General features: G+C 46.5%; 1 protein-coding gene across 2 annotated transcripts in view; it reads left to right on the forward strand.

Moving 5' to 3' along the window:
* The window catches only part of Fnta (farnesyl transferase alpha), a 239,746-nt gene that overhangs the window by 166,717 nt on the left and 49,875 nt on the right, over nucleotides 1-23,154 (forward strand). For both annotated transcript variants that reach the window (XM_068372164.1, XM_068372163.1), the window contains exons 3-4: nucleotides 10,529-10,652; nucleotides 18,435-18,530. In XM_068372164.1, the coding sequence (XP_068228265.1) occupies nucleotides 10,529-10,652; nucleotides 18,435-18,530 (220 nt within the window). The remainder of the gene's footprint in view (nucleotides 1-10,528; nucleotides 10,653-18,434; nucleotides 18,531-23,154) is intronic.

Genomic DNA, 23,154 nt, shown 5'->3' on the forward strand with positions numbered 1-23,154 from the left:
ACCCACGGAATGGACCCTCCACAAGGACGTGGGCAAGAGTCTTTGGGCTACTTGGGGTTAACCCACCATAGACCTCTTTGCCTCCTCGTTGACCAAAAGGTTACCAATCTATTGCTCTCCAGTCCTAGATACAGAAGCAATCCACATAGACGCGTTTCTACTGGATTGGTCTCTTCTGGACTTATATGCATTCCCACCATTCAAGATAGTCAACAAGGTACTGCAGAAGTTCGCCTCTCACGAAGGGACAAGGTTGGCGTTGGTTGCTACCCTCTGGCCCGCGAGAGAGTGGTTCACCGAGGTACTTCAATGGCTGGTAGACTTTCCAAGAAGTCTTCCCCTAAGGGTAGATCTGTTACGTCAGCCCCACGTAAAGAATGTCCATCAAAGCCTCCCCGCTCTTCGTCTGACTTCCTTCAGACTATCGAAAGACTCTCAAGAGCTCGAGGCTTTTCGAAGGAGGCAGCCAGTGCGATTGCAAGAGCGAGGAGAGCTTCTACCATTAGAGTATACCAGTCGAAGTGGGAAGTCTTTCGAGACTGGTGCAAGTCAGCATCTGTGTCCTCGTCCAGTACCTCTGTAGCCCAAATCGCAGATTTTCTTTTACATCTGAGAAAGGTTCGCTCCCTTTCAGCTCCCACGATTAAGGGCTACAGGAGCATGTTGGCTTCGGTCTTTCGACATAGAGGCTTAGATCTTTCCAACAATAAAGATCTCCAAGATCTCCTTAAGTCTTTCGAGACCTCTAAGGAACGTCGTTTGGCAACTCCTGGATGGAACTTAGACGTGGTCCTAAGGTTCCTCATGTCAGACAGGTTTGAGCCATTACATTCAGCCTCCCTGAAGGATCTCACCCTCAAGACACTTTTCCTAGTGTGCTTGGCTTCGGCTAAAAGGGTCAGTGAACTTCATGCCTTCAGTAAGAACATCGGCTTTTCTACAGAAAAAGCCACTTGTTCACTTCAACTTGGTTTCCTGGCCAAAAATGAACTGCCTTCTCGTCCTTGGCCTAAATCTTTTGATATTCCTTGCTTATCAGAGATTGTAGGCAATGAACTGGAAAGAGTATTATGTCCTGTTAGAGCTCTTAAGTTCTATTTAGCTAGTACTAAGTCATTACGAGGTAAATCTGAGGCATTATGGTGCTCAGTTAAGAAACCATCATTGCCTATGTCAAAGAATGCTTTGTCATATTTTATCAGATTTTTAATACGAGAAGCTCATTCTCACTTGAATGAGAAAGACCGATGTTTGCTTAAGGTTAAGACGCACGAAGTTAGAGCTATAGCAACCTCCGTGGCCTTCAAGCAAAATAAATCTCTGCAAAGTATTATGGACGCGACTTTTTGGAGAAGCAAGTCAGTGTTCGCGTCATTTTACTTAAAAGATGTCCAGACTCTTTACGAGGACTGCTACACACTGGGTCCATTCGTTGCAGCGAGTGCAGTAGTGGGTGAGGGTTCTACCACTACATTACCCTAATTCCAATATCCTTTTTAATCTGTCTCTTGAAATGTTTTTAATATTGTTTTTTTGGGTTGTACGGAAGGCTAAGAAGCCTTTCGCATCCTGGTTGATTTGGCGGGTGGTCAAAGTCATTTCTTGAGAGCGCCCAGATTAGGGGTTTGATGAGGTTCTGTTGTATGGGTTGCAGCCCTTAATACTTCAGCTCCTGGGAGTCTTCCAGCATCCTAAGAGGATCGCTGGGATTCATGAGGAAGACAGACTAATAAGGCAGAGTAATCGTCTAAGTCAACTTCCTTACCAGGTACCTTTATATATTTGGGTTTTGTTATGATATAACTGTCAAAAACTCTAAGCATATACGCTGTAAACTTAATTAACTCTGGTCTCTACCCACCACCATGGGTGTGAATCAGCTATTATATATTCACCGGCTAAGTTAAATATTTAAAAATGATATTTTAATTATAAAATAAATTTTTGAATATACTTACCCGGTGAATATATAAATTAAAGGCCCCCCCTTCCTCCCCGATAGAGACCCAGCGGGATGAGAAAAATTGGGTCTGTTTACATGTATATGCGGTATCTGGCCGATAGTTGGCGCTAGTGGGCACACCCGCAACCTTCATAGCGATCGCTCGCGAGTTTTTGTGTGTTTTTTCTGTCGAGCCGCCGGAGGCTCAGCTATTATATATTCACCGGGTAAGTATATTCAAAAATTTATTTTATAATTAAAATATCATTTTTATTATTGAAATTCTGTTTATCTCAAAATGTGTTTCAGGCTTTTTTAATACTGTACTAAGATAGAATAACAATTTTCCATAGCTATCTTGACAAAAAATAGGAATTAATTAGGCTCTACAGTTTGATTGGAATTAAATAACTTAAAAGTAATAGAAGTGTAAAAAAATCTTTTGATTGTTCAAATCATACTCCTAGTCCAATAGCAGCTGCCATTTTTGTCTTGTGATGTACATACTATTCTATCATGCTGTTTTTGAAGACACTATTTTATTCATATCTAAATTAACCATGCATCTATCATAGATTCATTTTGTATAAAAGACACTGTAAAGCACACTTGTTCCGTAACCGAAATACAAACCACGCTATTTACAAAGGGTTATTACTTTTAGCGTAGCTGAAATGGCGAGCCATTAGAATTTAACGAGGGTGTATTACCCCCGCGCTAGTTAGCGGGGGGGTAGGGGAGTGGTAGCTAGCTACCCCTCCTCCCCCTCACACACAGGTGAATACCCACTTTCACTTTTGGCTCGGACTGTGACAGACGTCTCTGTCTTGGTCCTCGCTTGGCAGCCATTGTCTGTTTTGTCTTTACTTAATCGCTTACTTTTCTTTTACTCAATATATATGTAAACATGTTTTCATGTTTGTATATATATTTGAGTATAGAAATAAGTAAGTTTCCTTTTCAGATGTGTGTGTGTAGTGTACGATATCTACGTGGAGGCCTCAGCAGTTAGGCCACCACGGCCTAATTTTATGGGTTGCGATCGAGTTTGACTTCGGTCTTTCTCTCTCTCTCTCTCTTGAGGTCGTTCACCCTTTTACTATGTTTTACTACGCCCTTGTAGCTTCCTTCCCGTGTGGGTGGGGTTGCTACGCCGTACATTTTGTCTCAATTAGTTTATGAATCTAATTGTAGTTGTTAATTTTTCAGCTTGTAGAACGATTCCTTTCGGGGTTTTCGTTTTTTCTTTAGTGTTCATTCATTTTTAAATTACATAATTACATAGTTACATAATTATAATTGTTATAATTCTGTTTTGGTTACAGCTCTCCTTCCGCGAGTGTAAGTGGTTGTGAGGGCACGTGCCTGTTGTGTAATTCTTGTTCCTTTTCCTCGGGATTCCTCTTCGGAGCCTTCCCGGGGGAATGAATGTGTACTAATATTATTTGTTTTATTTTTTTACAGTTACCGATCTAGTTCGTTTCTGTAATATAGCAACGGTGTGAGCTGTCTGGTTGAGTCCTGGGGATTCGGCTGTTGCTGCCTCCCCCCTTGTATTGTCGTCAGGGGCGTGTCTCCTTCTACTGGTAGTACTCCCGTGTCGACGGACAGCTCTCCAGTTCATTTTAGAACAGTCAGGAGGCTTGCCTCCTTGGGCGGATAACTTTCCTTCCGAGGGAAGTTTTTTCCTGTCCAGGCTTGAGCTTTTCCTCTTTTGGGGGGTTCTTCTCTTGCCTTTTTTTCGTGCGACTATGCTCTTGGTACTGAGCGGTCGCACCTGCAGTTTCGCTCAAGGGGCTGGGCAACTGCAGGAGCTCCTCTTCGGAGGATTGCCCCTTTTAGGTCACTGGCTGACCAGTCTCTTCCACGAAGTGTTTCTCTTTCGTTCGCGAGAGAGTACACTCATAGAGACTCCTCTTCGGAGGTTTCTTCTGTTGCTGTTGCTGTTGGCCTCCCTCGCCGTAAGGCCCTCCGTCCGCCTCGTCGTAAGGGCCTCTCATCTCCCTATAAGGGTGCTTGAGGCGCCTTTTTGAATCTCCGTTTGCAGCCTACAACTTCTTTTTCTCGATCTTCCGTCTTGGTGCAGATGGACAGCAGTCTAATCTCGTCTTCCGACGGGCAACGGTCTTCCCGACGGACAACGGTCTTCCCGACGGACAGCGGTCTTCCGACGGACATCAGTCTCCCGGCGGACAACGATCCCTTCGGGGCAAAGGGTTGCCCCCACGGGGGTTCTTCCCTTGCGTGTCAGGGTTTCCCTGCGCGCCCTTCTGTTCGTCAGCGCTCTCCTGTTCGTCAGCGCTTTCAAGATGATCTTCCCTGCGGTTCCTGTTACGTGCCCTGTGCGCCCACGTTCGCCCTCGCGATCTAGAACTTCGGTTCAGGTCGGGGTCAAGGACTCTTCTTCTTTGCGCAGGCTTCCACGCGTAGCCTTCTGCTCGTCAGCGATCATCAGCTCGTCAGCGATCATCAGCTTGTCAGCGATCATCAGCTCGCCAGCGATCGTCAGCTCGTCAGCGATCATCAGCTCGCCAGCGATCTCCGGATCGCCCACGTGTGTTACAGCTGGCACGCCAACGTTCTCCAACACTTCTGAAGGAACATGGTTCGCCAGCTACTAGCTCAACTGCGGATGCTGATCGCCATCGCGCGACCCTCAACTGCAGATGCTGATCGCCATCGCGCGACCCTCAACTGCGGATGCTGATCGCCATCGCGCGACCCTCAACTGCGGATGCTGATCGCCATCGCGCGACCCTCAACTGCGGATGCTGATCGCCATCGCGCGACCCTCAACTGCGGATGCTGATCGCCATCGCGCAACCCTCAACTGCGGATGCTGATCGCACGACCCTGCAGGATCGCCCGCTTACGCATGCTGCTCCTCATCGCACAATCCTGAACGATCGCCCTCATGCGGATGCTGATCACCATCGCACCCTTTCACGCGATCATTTACCTGCGCATGCTGCTCGCCATCGCACAACCCTGAACGATTGCCCGCTTACGCATGCTGCTCCTCATCGCACCACCCTGAACGATCGCCCTCCTGCAGATGCTGATCACCATCGCACCCTTTCACGCGATCATTCACCTGCGCATGCTGCTCGCCATCGCACAACCCTGAACGATTGCCCGCTTACGCATGCTGCTCCTCATCGCACAACCCTGAACGATCGCCCTCTTGCGGATGCTGATCACCATCGCACCCTTTCACGCGATCATTCACCTGCGCATGCTGCTCGCCATCGCACAACCCTGAACGATTGCCCGCTTACGCATGCTGCTCCTCATCGCACCACCCTGAACGATCGCCCTCCTGCAGATGCTGATCACCATCGCACCCTTTCACGCGATCATTCACCTGCGCATGCTGCTCGCCATCGCACAACCCTGCACGATTGCCCGCTTACGCATGCTGCTCCTCATCGCACAACCCTGAACGCTCGCCCTCTTGCGGATGCTGATCACCATCGCACCCTATCACGCGATCATTCACCTACACATGCTGCTCGCCATCGCTTACCGCCAGCGATCTTCTTCACCTACGCGGCAGCACGATCCCTCGCCGTCACGCCCATTCGCCTGCGCGCCCGCGCGATCGCTCGCCTGCGCGCCCGCGCGATCGCTCGCCTGCGCGCCCGCGCGATCGCTCGCCTGCGCGCCCTCGCGACCGCTCGCCTGCGCGCCCGCGCGACCACTCGCCTGTGCGCCCGCGCGACCATTCGCCTTTGCGCGACCGTTCGCCCTCGCGCGACCATAGTTCGCGGCGAATTCCACAGCCGGTGGTAGCAGCAGGGACGCGTGCTCCTAGGCGGCACTCGGGATCACCTCCATCCAAGCACAGGTTGGTAGTGCAGGACGAAGACAGGTCAGTACAGCATTCTTCCCACCTTCTTTTCAGGCAGGAACCGTCGTGTCCTCTCCAAAGGATCGCCCGATCCCTTTCACCTTAGCGAGGATTTCGGACTCTGTGTCCTTGGAGCAGCAGACATGGTTTGATCCGCTGGCACGGGCGTTAATGAGGGTTATGAAACCAGCACTCACCGGCCAGGGTAACAAACCAGCGGCTGTCTCTCCTACGCTGAAGAGAAAGAGAGGAGTGGACTTCGTGGTGACTTCCCCCAGGGCGAAGTTGGTTCCCAAGAGGTCGGTCTCGAGGGTCCCCTCTCCTGCACGAGTACTCTCTCCTTCTCCCGCCCTGGAAGGATTTTTGGCGGGGGGGCTTTCCGTTGAAGATTTCTCCATCGGACAAGGGGTGACTGCTTACCTCTTCCTCTGGGAGCTTACCAGGTTCTTTCCCTCCTCGGTTACGGCCCGAGGTTTGGTTCAAGGAAGCTACAGGAAGATCAAGGGTACTTTCCTCCTCTCGAGCTCAGGCACCTTGGCCTTTCGTCGTTAAGTATCTACTTGCGGACAAGCTCGATGTTGTACCATCTGGACGCACTGACTGAAGGCTTCCTTCGGGTGTCTCATCTGTGGAGGTCAACGACCTCAGACACCCTTCCATCCTTGAGAAGAGTTTTGTCTTTGCCCAAGGACAGAGACTTAAACATCTGCTGTGCGGAGTAAATCGACTTCCGGTTTCACTCCTCCAAGGCGCTTTCTTCCAGACTCTGCAGGGCTCCAGCTCCCTTTTCTTTCAACCACGTCGGCCTAAGTTATCGGCTACGACAACTGGGACAAGGTGTCCAATTGCAGTTTCCTCCTGTCAGGAACAGATGGCACGGGAGACTCCCCCGGGGGGGCATAGTCCTAAAAGGAGTTCACGAACTCTAGGATTGCAGGTTTTTTCGCTGGGAGGATGCTTAAGGTTACTCATCCGAATGACAGCTTCCCGATGCCCATTCCCGCACAATCTCTGTGAGTAGCCAAGGATATCGCGCCTGCCGTCTCTGTCAGCGAATTCAGTGTCTCTGAACCTCTATGCCATAGCATCAGCAGAGTTGCCCGGTTGGGCAGAATGATCCATTCCTTAGGCGAAGGTCTTCCTTAGGATCATCGACGGCTTCACCCCCGGCCCCCTCAGTCGATCCTTTCTTGTAAGGAAGGATCTGAGAGGGGATGTCCATAGTCGACCTCTCAGCCCTGATCAAGTTTGTCGAACAAACTTCGGCCAGCGTAGACCAGCAGAATCGATCAGACTGGTAACGAGGCGACAGGACTCCTTTAACCCTGGATCGGAAGGACGGGTACTTTCAGTTTCCATTCCATCCATCTTCCAGGGTGCTCGTCGAATTCAGCCTAAACTGCAAGTATTCCTGCTTATGATGCAGTGTGGCTATCCCGCCGTGGCATAGCAGGTTTGTTTCCCCAGAGAACTCTCCCTGCCTTCCTCTTGGCCGCTCAGGTGCAGACTTCCGCCTCCTCTGCTGTTTGGAGGGCTGGTCAACTCCGGTAGGCTCGGGTTTCGACCTTCTTCAGCGCCGGGAAAAGCTTCCGAATGCTGACCATGAGTGTGGGCTCATGGTATTTTGCTTGGAGCCTTCTCTTCCTCTGCCTCAACATCTGGAGTATCTGGCCATGATATTGAGTCAACCGCCTTACCACGTTGGAAACCCCGCTTCTCGTCCGTCCAGCGAGGTTAAGCAACGTCGGTACTTGGATGGGTGACCACCTGGGGACGCCAGATTCTGTTACCACATCCTCCGAGCCTTCCTTTCGGTTGACTGTGGCAAGACTGAGGAGAGTCGCAGTACCTGTTCTCAGTCAAGCAGAGTTTTCAGCCCTACCTTGGAACGTTTCCTAGTTCTTCTTTCCTCATTGACCCGTTTATAGTCCGAACGGTCGCCTCAGGATAAGTTCCATGTGGGGCGATCCAAGTTCCGGTGGCTTCAAGCAATGTTTAACCGGACTCCCTGGCCCTATGGGACCAGCGGAACTATTAAACCTGCAATGGGTGTTGACCTATGGAGCCTCTTGATGGTAGTGGATATTCTCGTCCTTTACCCACATTCTTGATGCGGTTCTCGGACTCGTCAAAGGAAAGGGGGGGGGGCATGTTCCGGTCCAGGCCTATGGTCAAGACCTGAAGGATACCTCTCCATCATTCAGGCAGGCTTAAGGGCCTTAGTCTGGCCCCTCTTCAGATCCTACCGCTCCTGCCAAGTCGCCCCGTTGCGTGTCGACTTCATGCTAACCAGCAGGGGACGCATTTTCACACCTTCACATCTTGCAGTAGAGATACCGGGATGATTGAGATTCTCTCAATTCCACCATCGGCTCTCTCATTCCAGGCAGGGGAATGTTTCTCTCAGACTATCCGAGCAGAGCCTCATAGAGAGAGTGTACCTAGGGGTCTTTGACCTTGGGTAACCAGCAAGTGCTGGTCTGGGGGACCTGATCGCGACAGCTTGGAACCTCAAGCTTCCGCTAGTTTTCCCCCCAGTCTCAGACCCCGAGACTCTGGCAAGATGCATTCCGGTGATGGTGGGACAACTTCGACGCCTGCGTCTTCCCTCCTTTTTGTCTGCGGACAATGGGTCTCAACAAAACCAGGTTGTCTGTCAACCTTTCAATGGGAGAGCTCCACTGGGACTATGCGCAGAACGGTTTCTGGACCCTCTGCTTCCCCTGACGGAACTCCCGGGAGAGCTTCTCCCACGGCGCAGACTACTCAAGCAACCACACTGCGACATCTCTCCCGAACCGGGGCGTCGCTTCGGCTTCATGCCTGGAGACACTACGCTTCCTCCTCTAGAAGAGACAACCCGCTACAGTCGCGGTACGGAGGTCGCGTCATCTGCGATAGTCATCCACAGGGGTCTCCCAGGCAAAGTGAAGAGTCTAAGGTGGTTGGTGCCGTGGGAGATATACCTCTTCCCGTGAGGCCTCTTCTCCAGCAATAACGGTCTTATTGCCTTTCGGCGGGAGGAAACTCCTTTCCGCTCTTGGCAATGAAGCCTGTCGCTCAGCCTTTCCCTGACCTTCAGGCTTAAAGGAATAACTTTTTCCTGCCCGCTGGATCTATCCTCGCTCATGCGAAGCTACGATCGTCCCTGCCCTAGTCGGAGGAAGACCTCCAACTTGGAGCATGGCTCGGACTTTTAGTCCTTTAAGAGATCTTCTCAAGACCCTTTTACGACAGGCCTCGGATTGTATTCCGCCTTGGGTCTTCTGCTCACTCTGGCCACGGCCAGTGTGTAAGCAATCTTCTTGGTCTCTTACTACTCCCCCCCTTTCTAAGGAAGAGGGGAAGGCAACATTCAGGCTCGCTCCTGAGTTGTTGGCTAGACTCAGAATCTGAGGGTCCCGACCCTTCGGTCCGATTCATTCAAGATTTTGAGTCTCCATTCTGTGTCTGATGTCCCAAGACCTTCTCTTTCTTGCCAGTACAGGAATCGAGAGGTTAGCGCTGGGAACAGCTGCAGTTTGGCCTCAGTTGCAGCCGATTTGGGAACACAAGGAGGACATGGGGGGAGAGTCACCAGTATACCTCTTCAGCCCGGACTCAAGGACATTCATCTCGACCTGTCTTCAGACCCTCCCCCGTCACGTCGCCCTACAGCACGATGTTGGATACATCGCAACGTCCCTCGCCTTCGAGTAATACTACTCTGTGACGCAGGTGCTACAAGCTGGAGTCTGGAAGCGTCTGATGACCTTCGCAGCCCGCTTCCTGCAGGGCGTGACCCACAGGAGTCTCGATACGTTTTCTATCGCTCTGTGGTGGCTACACAACAGCTGGTCTAACCTCAGGCTCCTTTTTGGACAGGTAGCAGAAGGTTGAGGGCATTGTTATCAGGTTTTAGTCTGCATGAACGAAAGAAGTATGTCTGGCCCTTACTTCTTTCTTCATCATCCCCTCTACGGGGAAGCAGCATCCTGGTCTCTGCATAGCTGACCTCGAACCTCTGCAGGTAAACCATGCTTCCTTGTGTTCCGAGTATTGAGTCAATACTGTCGCGTCCCCCATACCCTGACGAGGTGGTATTGGGAACGTCCTAACCCAGAGTTCCTTCTGGAACTCCAGGTCAACTGCCTAAGACGGGTCACACTTCTTCCTTCACACACAAGCTTACGTAGGCCACATGGTTCCTTGCGGTGCAAGGAACTTGTGAGGTGCAGGGACTCCTTTTCTCGAGTGCGACTCACTCGGATTCTGAGTCCCCGGGTAAAGCCAAAGCCAGTATGGCTGGGGACTTTCCACCCTTCCTAAGGGATAAGTCACCCTTTGTAAATAGCGTGGTTTGTATTTCGGTTACGGAACAAATGACAAATTCGAAGATAATTTGTATTTTTCCTAACCATACAAACCTTAGCTATTTACACATATTTGCCCGCCAGCCCTGTCCCCCAAGACAAGTCCTACCTCTAAGTGAAAGTGAGTATTCACCTGTGTGTGAGGGGGAGGAGGGGTAGCTAGCTACCACTCCCCTACCCCCCCGCTAACTAGCGCGGGGGTAATACACCCTCGTTAAATTCTAATGGCTCGCCATTTCAGCTACGCTAAAAGTAATAACCCTTTGTAAATAGCTAAGGTTTGTATGGTTAGGAAAAATACAAATTATCTTCGAATTTGTCATTTTTCTTTATCTTTGAAAGCTTTTTATTAATTTGATTGCTAATTTTTGGAAAAAATTATAGTTACAGATGTTTTTGACTACTTTCGTGCCGTAATGAGCAAGGGAGAACTTTCCCAGCGTGCACTTGATCTAACAGAGGATGCATTGAACATGAATGCTGCTAATTATACAGTTTGGCAATACAGGTATGATTATTATGTTTTGACTTTGTGTCTATGTTCAATGGTTCTGTTTGTAGGTTTAGTATACTGTAGAGCATTGCTATGTCCAAATGATAATACTGTATGTGTAGTATGGTGTATAATTTTTTTTTTAGAAATACTGTATATTCCGGCATATAACTTGACATTTGAAGCCTAAAAATATCTCCAAAACCAGGGGTTGACTCATATGCTGAACAATAAATAATGCCAATTATTACCATTGATGGGTAAGGTGGTGAAACTGTCGGTCATTATTCATTGTATATGACTTGCCATAACTTCTGCAGTCCATCATAATTGATTACTACTGTGATTGTATTGTATATTTATCTAACATAGAGATTTTAATTATATAGTGGCACCTGGGAGATTGAACATAATTTGTTCCAAAACCTTGTTTGAACACTAAATCACTCTAACACGGAGTCAATTTTCCCCATAGATATGAATGGAAATAGCAATAATTGGTTCCCCACTCAAAGATGCTCTTGTTGTGGTATGTTTTAACATAAAGTTTAGAATATTATAATTCAGTGTATTATGGAAAAGCATAACAGAAATAAGAAAAACAATAATTAATAGAATAAATTGATAGATATGGAATAAATGGACATTGAACTTCATGTTACCCCTAATTAGGAGAGTTGATGGCTGGGGTAGAAGGTGGTGAGGAAGGGATGAGGTAGAGGTGTAAGTGTTACTTGGAAGGGGAGTCCCCCTCAAACATGATGGATAGTTGAACACAGATGCATGCAAACCCATTTCTCTAAATGACCATACATTCAGACACCATGTCCATACACAGATATAGGTTCTAGGTTCTTTCATGACTCTATCATTCACTTAGTAGGAACCAAACCCAACACCTGTGACATCCCTATGTCCAGGTTAGGAGGAGGGCAGGAGTCATCATTTCAGCTCCTTTTACGGGTCCAAGTGCCCTGATGTCCCGGGAATTAAGCTAGCCAGTCTGGTTATAGGGACTTCCTCCTTCCTAAGGCCAAGTCTCTTTATTAAAAAATGATTGCTTGTGTTTGTGTATGAACGAATGACAGATTTTTAATGTAATTTGTATTTTTCCTGACTTATGCAGACCTAAATCCTTGAAGGGCAGTGAATTTCTCCAGGTTGATTCTTCTGGCCTTTTCTCGCCAGAGAAGTACAGTACTATCTCACCCAGGAGGCTTCGCCCTCTCCCTTACCACTCGGCCCGCAGTTTCCTCTCCGACTCCAGGCGTCAAAGTAGATTGTCTACAGGCACAGCGCGTCACCTTTACAGCAACAGAAACCATGAATATGGAGAATGCGGCGATGGCCACCCTTCAGGCTTCTTCTTGGGTCAACCGCTAGTCCGGTATGGTTGTCTTTTTTACCAACAATGAAGACTTGTCGGACCCTGACAAGAGGAAAGTGTTTATAAACGTTGTCTTGACAGGGGCCAAAGCGGTTGAGTTTTTAACCAATCAGTCTGCCAATCATTGGCAAGTTGAGTTTTTAAGAGGCGATACGCCTTAGCCTCCATGTTCTGAAAGCATATCGGCCAGCGAGGGATCTTGAATCTCCACGATGCATCTGCGAAGGGTGCTTCTCTGTTTCTGACAGATGAGATAGAGGCGATGGCTGAAAAGTGGAGAAATGCAAGCGAGGACATGCATTTGCACCGAGCAGTGTCCTTTCAGCTACCTCAGTCCGCCTTCACTTCCTGCTGCTTGAGATAATCACCTTTTTCTAGATAGGTACACAAGCCTGCACCTAAAAGTACCCTTATCCCACCCCTTATCATAAGACTTTTAAGGATAGATCTTGTCTGGTGCAGTCCACCGCCAAGAGGCAAAACCCTCAGAGACCTCCCTTTCAGGGGAAGAGTTCCAAAGGAGAAGGGGGTAGAAGAGGCAGACTAGGACAGTGCCCCCACTAGGGAGGCCATTCCTCCCCTTAAGACCAACCACTGATGGGGAGATCTCTAAAGCACAGCTGGGAGAGATGGCAGTGCCATGGGGCAGAACCCTAGACGCTAAGGGTCTTCCGATCAGGGTACGTCATCCCGTTCATCAACTCTTCCCCTCCCTTAATTTGTCCTCCAATGAGTTCGATGTCCTTCGCTCAGGGATCAGCGAAGGACATGCAGTAATCCTTCAGGCAGAAGTCAAGACCATGGTAGAGAAGTGTGCTCTCCAGGAGGTCCTCGGTGAGTCTCTTTAAGTTTTTACAGTTGACTCTTTCTTGTAGAGAGGTGACTGGAGGCTGGAGACTGGTCATAGACCTCTCAGTTTTGAACAAGTTTCTTTCAGACTCCATTCAAGATCACTTTATGATCATGTTGAATGTCAAAGGTGCGTACTTCCAGAACTTAATCCATCCTTCTTCCAGGAAGCACAGCACCTCCGGTTCGGGATTCGCGACAAGGTATACCAGTTCAAGGTGCTATATTTTGGTCTGTTGACAGTCCCTCAAGTGTTCACCAGAGTGTTCACTTTGGTCTTGGCCTGGGCCCATTGTAATGGTATTTGGCTCCTCCGATATATAGACGATTGGCTGACATTGGCAGACTCGGGGGAGGCCCCCATCCTTCACAAAGACAGATATCTCGAGTTTTGCCATGATCTGGGGATCGTGGTGAATCTGGAGGAGTCAAACCTCGAGCCCAAACAAAATATGGTATACCTGGGCATGCAAATAAATACAGCACCTCTTTAGAAAAGGTTTTCCCACTGCAGGATTGAATTGCGATTCAAGATAGTGGCTAGACCATTCCAAAGGCAAAGCTTGTTACAGGCACATCAGTGGCAGCATCTGCTGGGTCACCTCGTCTTGTAAGAGTGTTTGGTGCTGAATGGTCTCCTCCCCATGCACTCTCTCCAGTGACAGCTGAAGACCTGGTCCCAAAGCAAGGATCCTCCCAGAATGCTGATTCCAATGGGGAAGAGCAAAGGAGAGATCTCTGAGTTGGTAGCTCAAGGCTCGAACCTTCTCAGAGTAGTAAATCATCTTATCCCTCCTCCGGATCTAATTCTGTTCACCAACGTACTAAGGGAAGGATCTGGTGCTCACCTGCTACAGCACATGGCCTCTGGGCTGTGGTCCAAGCGAATCTACAATGCCACATAAATTTCCTGGAATTAAGAGCAACCTTTCTCTCATCCAACATCTTCAACTGCTCCTTTTAGGTCACTCAGTAGTATTGATGAGTGATAACACGACTGTAGTGGCATATTTGAAAAAAAACATGGTACTTTTTCACGTCAGCTTTGCCTATTAGCCGTCGAAATCCGATCTCCCTGTCAACCCAGTTCATACCAGGTAGAAAGAACATCCTGGCAGACATTCTGAGCAGGAAGACTCAGATAGTTGGGTCCAAGTGGTCTTTGGATCCCTGGGCAGCAAATGCAATACAGTAATGACTTTATAAGGTTTGCCAATGTTAGGCCTGTTCGCGATGTTCCTTGACCGTTAACTTCCAGTGTACTGCTCTCCCATACCAGACCAACAGGCGGCGTTTCAAGATAAATTTTCAACACACATGGGATGACAAAGATATGTATGTGTTCCCCCCGTTCTGCCTCATGAGGAAAGTCATCAACAGGGTTAGATCTTCGAACAACGTATTCATGATCTTAGTAGCTCCATTACATCCAGTTGCAGAATGGTACCTGGACCTTCCCAATGCTAAGCTCACTTCCTCCCAGGTTGTGAGTTTGGGAAGTAACCAATGATCCTGATTGGCTGCTTTTGTGTTCTGTGAGAATGCTTAGGTGCTATCTCGAATGTAAACGAGAAGTTCGTCCTTAAACAAAACATCTCTTTGTTAATACTCGGAGAGTCCAAGAACACAATCTTCTCTTTGGATTAGACAAGTTATCAACCATGCTGTCAATCCTTCTTCTCCTCAAGGGAGAGCACAACCCAGAGCTCATGATGTCAGGGGTATCCCTACCATTGAAAAAGAACCTTTCTGTGATGCATATGTTACAAGTGGGCATTTGGAAGTGTCAAACCACTTTCACAACCCATTCCCTGGAGAACATAACCCATAGGCCCCCTAGACACATTCCTGTTTGGGTCTGTTGTATATGCTCATGGAGGACAGAGGATATGATTTTAGTGTGGGATAAATGTTTAGAATAACAGGCCTTTTCTTTTCTTCATCTTCCCCTCTCTCTGGTTATAGCATAAGAGACCCTGTCAGTTGGACTTTATTTGACTGTAGGTAAGCCCAATATAACTTGAAGATGTTCTTTATATTTTATTGAAGTATAGTCCCCACACCCCATGTGAGGGGGAATCTGGTGTGTCTGGGTAACCCAGGGTGTGTAATATTTGCAAAACTATTTCTTAGATTTTGCCTTAGACATTGTCACAAAAGTGTTCTCACACTCTCTTGCTGCTAAGTGCATGGGCCATCAACCCGCTGGCATTGCCAGGCCACTGGTTAATGAGGTGTCATGATTCTCACTCTCAGTTCATCATGCTCAAGGGCAGCACTTCCAGGTAGAATTTCCAGCCAGTTAGAAAGGGGACTTCCGCCCTCCTAAGGATGAGTCTCCTATTTGTGTAAGAACAAATGACATACTGTATTTGGAAGTAATTTGTATTTGTCTTACTATACAAACGTGAGTTTTTTACACAAATTTACCCGCCATCACCTACCTTCGAAAGTCTCTTCTGCAATCAAAGTGGTTTTGTAGAGCGGCTGGCCGGTGCTTCCCCACTACCAACTGGTAACATCCCAAACAGTTGTTGACACCTTGTTAAAAGTTTATAGCCGTATTCCAGTTTTGCTGTTATCATTACTCCTTTGTAAACAAGTCAGGTTTATATAGACAAGAAAAATACAAATTACTTTCAAATTTGTCATCTTTACTTTAGGATCAGCATGAGCAAACACCAACGGCACTTGTCTTCTGCATTACCTGAATGATTGTTTGATCATAGCAGACTTGGAAGATGACCATCTCCACTAAGACAAATTTCTTTCATTCTGTCACGATCTGGGGATCATGTTGAATCGAGTGAAGTCGATTCTAGTGCCCAAACAAAGACTTGTCTGTTTAGGCATGGACATCGACATAGTTGTAGGAAAAGTCTTACCATATCGGGACAGACTAGTGCACTTTCAAGAGCTGGCTCTCCCTTTCCTTCAACAGCCCCATTTGCCAGCACATCTTTTGCAGAAGTTGCTGGGACACCTAGCCTCCTTGAAATGCCTTGTTCAAAACTCCGTATAATTATAATTAGTTCCGCTGAAGAGGGAGTATCAGCTCCTCTTAGCCTAAAGAGCTGGTTGAAGGCTGAGTTATTGCTCACCACTGATACTGAGCAGAGCTTTTCTCTTCAGAGGTAAAAGTAAAACTTTGGCTGTCAATGGAATAGAGGCTCTGAAAGGAGAGGGACCCCTCTTACAACACCAACCATAAAAGATATCCACCTTGGCCTGGTACAGTTAAGTTGAGGATTTCCAGAGGTATCCAGACATCGCTTGCACAATTTAGCACAAAAAGCCTTTTTCTGAGAGATGTTGGATAACCTCGACTCGTGAAGCTGAAGTGATTCCACTGAGCTGTGGAATATGTGGACGTTGGGTTAGCACAAAAGGTTGGTGAGAGGAGGCAATTCTCTTGTAGTCTCTATTAGAAGTGAAAGGTCTGGGTATCATTTTACTCGTGGACATTTTGGGCTACTAAATTCATATTGAGGTTTGGCGTGGACTGGATTAATTTCAAGAAATTCCTTATCGGTCAAAATGGCAGGAAAGCAAAGACGTCGAGGCCATCCCAAGGGTACTAGAAGGCATCCTCGAATGCTGCTTCTGGGTCTGGCATCAATGAGCAGTATAATGTAAGCTTCTGATTTAGTGATGTTTCGAATAGCGAGACTGTCTGTGAATCCTACAAAATTGGGATCTTGTTAGGTATCTGAGGATGCAATGACCATTCTGACACAGTGATCTGCACCCTCCTGGTCAGTTTGTCCACCTCTGTGTTCTTTTTGCATAGAATAAAGCATGCTTTCACAGCGATTGAGTTGAGCACTGCCCACTCGTGGATTTCTAATGGTATTTGGTAAAGCTGCAGAGAAAAAGTACTGCCTTATTTGTTTATATATGCTATTACATTGGTGTTTTTGCTTATCAACAGTACCGAGTGACCAGTCAAAAGAGGGTAAAAGTTTTGGAGCATGAGGAGAGCAGCTCGAAGCTCCAACACGTTGATATGACATCAATGTTCCTGGTCAGTCCATTGTAGGAGGTTAGCTCCTCAACCTTCCTTTGACACGTCAGTGAACAGATGAAATTCTGGTGGAAATGATAGAAGGGGGCGACCCCTTTAAAAGGTTTGTCTCTTATAACTAGCCACCTTTGTAGATCGAGTCTGGAATCCTCCCCTATCGGGAATAATAATAGTGGGGAGGGCTGCTGCCTCGTGATCAGTGCCTCTTCAGGAAGCTGAAGAACAAAACGTTCCAGGAAGGCTGTGTGTATCTCAGCAACCTCTGCCAGAGATATGCTGGCAGATGGAGCTGTTGACGGAAAGGAAGAGCCACCTCTTGAAAGTGTATCACTCTGTCCAGAGATGGGAAAATTATTCTTACAACTGTGTTGATGTCCATACCTAAATAGATTAGTCTTTTTGGGGGGCACTAGAATAGACTTCTCTCAATTCACCAGTTTCCCCAGATCATGACAGAATGAAAGAAGGTTGTCTCGGTGGAGAAGGAGGTTGTCCTCTGAGTCTGTATTGGTTAGCCAATAGTCCAGATAACACAGAAGAAGAATGCTGTTGGCATGTACCCATGCCGATATTGTTATTATTACTTGTTAAGCTACAACCCTAATTGGAAAAGTAGGCTAAGAAAAATACTGTTTAGATTTTGGTGGTAAACAAATGCCCAGGAAACATTTTTGTTTTTACAGCAATTAGCAGTGCTTCTCAAAGGATGAAGTGTCATCTATTATCAGGCAAATTTAGCACCGTATGTTCTATTATTGGCTCTGTGAGCCTGAACCTAAAGGTCTCCCTTATACGCAATGGAGTCTTATGTTTACACATTGATACACTGAACTAGAGTATGACAGGGAAGCCAATATTTCTTTGGTACATCTTGTATATTGGATTCTCAATTCTAGCCTAAACAAGAAAGTGCCTTTTGAGCCACACAGTTCTTTCCCATAAATAAATTTTTTCCCTTTGTCAAAGTCCCTTTGTTACATACTGTTTAGTATACAGTATAGAGCTCATTATTTCTCTTATTCAAGTATTTTGTTGTGCTGATGTTAGTTTAGCAAATTTATATGCATTTTTGGTTATTTTAACTATTGTGTTTTGACCCTTCCAAGTGGCATCCTCAAAAGCAGTAATGTGCTGTAAGTTTCCATTTAGTGAATCTGCAGCAAAATTTAAATATTTTTGAGAGAAAGCACAGGGGTTCCCTTTGTTAGGCACAGGTCGTACTAGGATTTAAAGCATCACTTTATTACATTATTATCTGGCATTTCTGCTTACAGTTACTAAAATTTTTGTATTTGTGAAACATCAAAAGGATTTTAATTTTTGCTAAATTTCAATTTTCTTATTTCATAAGTACTGTGCTGCACAGCCTAATAATTTTACATGGTTATTTCACAATCAGATTAGTTACTAGAATGATATTTTATGTAATTTTTAGACACAGTCTGAATAACCAAAAACATAAAAAAGGGTTTTGATGAACATTTTTTCTTTGATTTGAAATGCCACTTATTTAATAAAACATTAATTTTTATTTCAGACGAAAAATTTTGAAGCATCTTGGTTGTAACCTAGAGCATGAGTTGACATTTTGCAGAGAGATGATTGAAATGAATCCTAAGAATTATCAAGTATGGTAAGTATATTACCTTTAATTGTAAATATGTTTAGGATAGATTAATAAGGACTTTTTTGTAAGTACTCTACATGATACAGTAAACAATTTACTGTAGTACTAGTAAGCACTTCATGCTTGTACTTTGTAAGTCAATATATCTCCTCAACTTTTACATCGGCAACTATATAGGATTGTAGAAAGAGCTATTCTAACCTTAATTTGTTCTTACACAAATTCAAATAATTCGCTCCTTACTATGTTTATAGAAGTTAGTGCAATCAGTCAAATGGCTATAAAACTTTTAATAAGGTCTCAACAACCATATAGGTTGTTACCAGTGGTAGGTTAGCCAGGGCACTAGCCACCTGTTGAGATACTACCGCTAGAGAGTTATGGTATCTTTTGACTGGCCAGACAGTACTTCATTGGATCCTTCTCTCTAATTACGGTTCATTTTCCCTTTGCCTACACATAAACCGAATAGTCTGGCATATTCTTTACAGATTCTCCTCTGTCTTCATACACCTGACAACACAGATTACCAAACAATTCTTCTTCACCCAAGGGGTTGACTACTGCACTGTAATTGTTCAGTGGTTACTTTTCTCTTGGTAAGGGTAGAAGGGACTCTTTAGCTATGGTAAGCAGCTCTTCTAGGAGAAGGACACTCCAAAATCAAACCATTGTTCTGTAGTCTTGGGTAGTGCCATAGCCTCTGTACCATGGTCTTCCACTATCTTGGGTTAGAGTGCTCTTGCTGGAGGGTACTCTCAGGCACACTATTTTATCTAATTTCTCTTCTTGTTTTGTTAAAGCTTTTATAGTTTATATAGGAAATTTTTCAATATTAAACTTAGCTCGTGATTATATAAGCTGCAACTCTGTTGCTCGACAGAAAACTCTACGTAAAAAATCCGCCAGCGATCGCTATGCAGGTAGGGGGTGTACTTCAACAGCGCCATCTGTCGTGCAGGTACTCAGTACTCAATGTAAACACAGAACTCAATTTTCTCTCTGTCGGGCTACCGGCAAGACCTACTAATTCGCTGTTACTAACTGGATTTGTTTTCACAACTATTTGGTGAAGTACACTATTCTAGTTTTGAGCTTTCGCTATGCAGGTGTTTTATCTTCATCTCAAAACTTGAACTCGTTTTGGATAGATTTAATTATGGTGACAAAGAGAGTATGGACTTTCTTTCACTTTTAAATGGCCGACCCTTCCCTTAGACGGAAGTGTGTTTAGGTTTTTAGTAATTTTTCTTATCACGTTATAGATCTATATATTTTATATCTCTCCGCCTTTATTAGGCCTCTTCGATTAACTTTCCATTTATTATAAACATATAAAAATAAATTTTAATGTTTTGTTTATATGCGACCTTTCCTGATAGTAGGCGGTCCTAACTTGGAACCGAAGTTAATCAACGTTGAGCCCGTTATATCGTATTTAGCCTTTAAAGAATTTAAAACTTTTTAAATGTAATGTTTTATGAAAGAATTTCTTTGATAGTCTTCGTACTGTTTTCAAAGATGAACTAACGTTTAGTTTTTTAGGCTACGCAGTTGTTGACGTTCAGGACGTTCAACATGTGCTCTATCGTTACGATAGAGAGAGAGTGTATCACGGTTTCACTTTGCAGTAAGAGTAAATCGTTTCTGACGTTTTGTTCATTCTTTCTTAGCTTAAATGTTTTAAATTCTAATTTAAAGGAACTTTTTATTTGGAAAACCTTTCAGTTTTTTCCTTTAGTCAAATAACATGTTTTTTTGACGATATATAATTGGGCTCTTCTCTTAGGTGCGAAATCAAGAGAGAAAGAGAGAGAGAGAGAGAGACGGAGGGAGAGAGAGGAGAGAAAACGTTCCGTTCAAGCGGGTAACGTTGTTCTCGTGTTACTCTCGTCCCTAGTCTCTGTACGGGGAGGAAGGTAAAACGTTTTTAGGTTTTTATTCTCGTCCCCAGGCTATGTGCGGTGAGAGATTGAAAACGTAGTTTATATGAACTAGTGTTTAGTCTCTTTCCCAGCCACTGAATTTTTTATCTTAATATATGTTTTCTGTTTTTTGCTGGTATTAATGAGCTGCATTATACGACTGATTTCGCAATTACTACCTTTTAATGAAGGGTAGAATTGCGTGTTTCAGGTAGAAATCAGTAAAAGTTTCAATTTCAGTGAAATAAGTGCAAAACAGAAAATCGATAAAGTGATATGCGCAAAGTGTTACAGTGTTGCGTCCGAGGGTTCGTCTGTTCGTGCCTGTCGTTCACCTAGTCCGGGACCTCTTGCAAGCTCCCAAGCCCAGGGGAGAAGTAATGTCGAACGACTTATGGGTTCGAGAGGCCTTGATCAACGAACAGACGTTTCCCTCCGTGGTTTCGGGCGTATCTACCCAAGATCGCCCCACCCACACAAAGACGAGAGAGCCCATTTATTCCTCGTCTGCGGAAGAGGTTTCTCGTAAGAAACCATGGACCAAGGTCTCGCAGCCTATTAAGCGCAAGTCGGTCCCTTCCGCGCAAGTCCAACGGCCCAGTTGTAGCCACTGGGTCAGTTCGGACTCGCTGCAGTCTTCCGACGACTGCTCACCTCCTAAGAGAGGCAAAGCGGTACCGCATCAGGCAGTCACACCGTCTGTTGCCGCACCTGCTCCTGTAGACCCTAAGTGGTCTTTGCTGCAGACCATGCGTTCCAGTGTACCCTGCCAGCCGCATGTTGACGTTCAGCGACGCACGGAACCTTCCGTTGACGTTCGCGAGGTACAACAACAGTCTAAGTTGTTTTGTTTTGACGCGGTGCGTCAACCTCCGCATTCTAGAGTTGTTTTGACTGCTCAGTCTAGACAGTCAAAGCAGTCTCGAGTGGACGCTGTACGTCCTCACGCTCCTGTTGTGGTTGACAGTTCAGTTGTTGACAGTTCACAGACTGTCAAGCAGTTACATGACGTTGCGTTCTGGTCCGCTACTAATGCACCAGTGAGAGACTCAGCTTTTATCAGACAAGGTTCCTGTAGATGAGGAAGTTGCTGTTCTCCCTCCTACTGATATTCCCTTGAGGACTCTGTCAGATGGAGAGGAGCCTTAAGCTGCTTAGCCTCCTATGGACTTTAATTAAATCATGATGATTTTTTTTAAGGATCTTCGTCCGGATCTTGTAACTGCTGCTCCTCGTTCGCCTAAACGTCAGAACTTACACTAGGCCTAGCTACTTAGAAGCCGTTGTTTTTAAGCTAGTGCTCTCTCGCTCTCCTAGAGAGCGTTACGTTGGCTAGGCGACTGGTTTTTTCACCAGGAGGAGTTTGGGGGATACAGCCTTTGATTTCCCTTCTTTTAAACTGGTTTATAGAGCGAGAGTCTGATATGACACGAGAGAAGTTCTCGGCTTGGGAGTTCATGCCTCTGCCCAGATAGACTTCTCAATTCTGGTAGACTCTCCCTGGCGCCTAGCCAGGAGACGCTCCAAGTTGTTTACAGGTCAACTTCTCAGCTTTTGTCGAGCCTTTGAAGTTTTGCTGTACTATTATGTCACACATAACAAGGCTTTCAGGGATGGTAAACGGTTCCGCCTCAGTCGCTAACCCCGTCTGTTGCCACACCTGCTCCCGTAGACCCTAAATGGGCTTTGCTGCAAGACATGCAGTCCAAGCTTGCGTCCTTGATAGAGGACTTAAATGCGGAGAAGAACCTTCTGGCCAACAACCTTCCAACCGGTCGGTTGTGCGCCCTGTTGACGCTGAGGTAACCTACTCGCGTCTGCCAGTTGAGGTGGTTCCTCCTTTTGGCCAACAACCTTCCAACCGGTCGGTTGTGCGCCCTGTTGACGCTGAGGTAACCTACTCGCGTCTGCCAGTTGAGGTGGTTCCTCCACCGATGCGACCCAGTGTGGGTTGCCAGCCGCACGTTGACGTTAAGCGACGCTCGGAGGTGGTTGTTGACGTTCAGGACGTTCAACAACCAGCAGAGGTGACTTGTTGTGACGCAGTGCGTCAACCTCAGCAAGGGTGTTGACTGCACAACCCAGACGGTCTAGACAGTTTCGGGTTGACGCTGTACTTCCTCGCGCACCCATGGTTGTTGACAGTTCACAGACTGTGCAGCAGTTCCATGATATTGCGTCCGGCTCCGTCACGCATCCACCAGTGCGACGGGATTCAGCGAGTCAGACGTTGCCCACTCCGTTGCCGTTTCCTCATCAGTTTCGGATGAGGAACCCTCTGATGAGGACGTTGCTGAACAAGACGATCAGCCCCCAGCCCTGCTATCCATCCAGAAGATGCTGAAGAAGGAACGCTGCTCAGTCAGGCTGTGGATGAGTCTGGTAGGGACGCTGTCATCCGTGGATCAATTTGTGTCACTAGGAAGACTACACCTCCGTCCTCTTCTATACCATCTAGCTTTTCACTGGAAAAGGACAAGACGCTAGAAGTGGTCTCGATCCCGGTTTCCGAAAAGATTAAGTCTTGTCTGACTTGGTGAAAGGACTATATCAACCTAAGAGAGGGTCTTCCCCTGACTGTTCAGACTCCCAACAACGTTCTCTTCTCGGACGCATCGGACGTAGGCTGGGGTGCGACATTAGACGGTCGGGAATGCTCGGGATTATGGAACTCGAGTCAAAGGACAATGCATTTCAACTGCAAG

Source organism: Palaemon carinicauda, chromosome 4 (genome assembly GCF_036898095.1).
Source record: "Palaemon carinicauda isolate YSFRI2023 chromosome 4, ASM3689809v2, whole genome shotgun sequence".
NCBI lineage: Eukaryota > Metazoa > Arthropoda > Malacostraca > Decapoda > Palaemonidae > Palaemon > Palaemon carinicauda.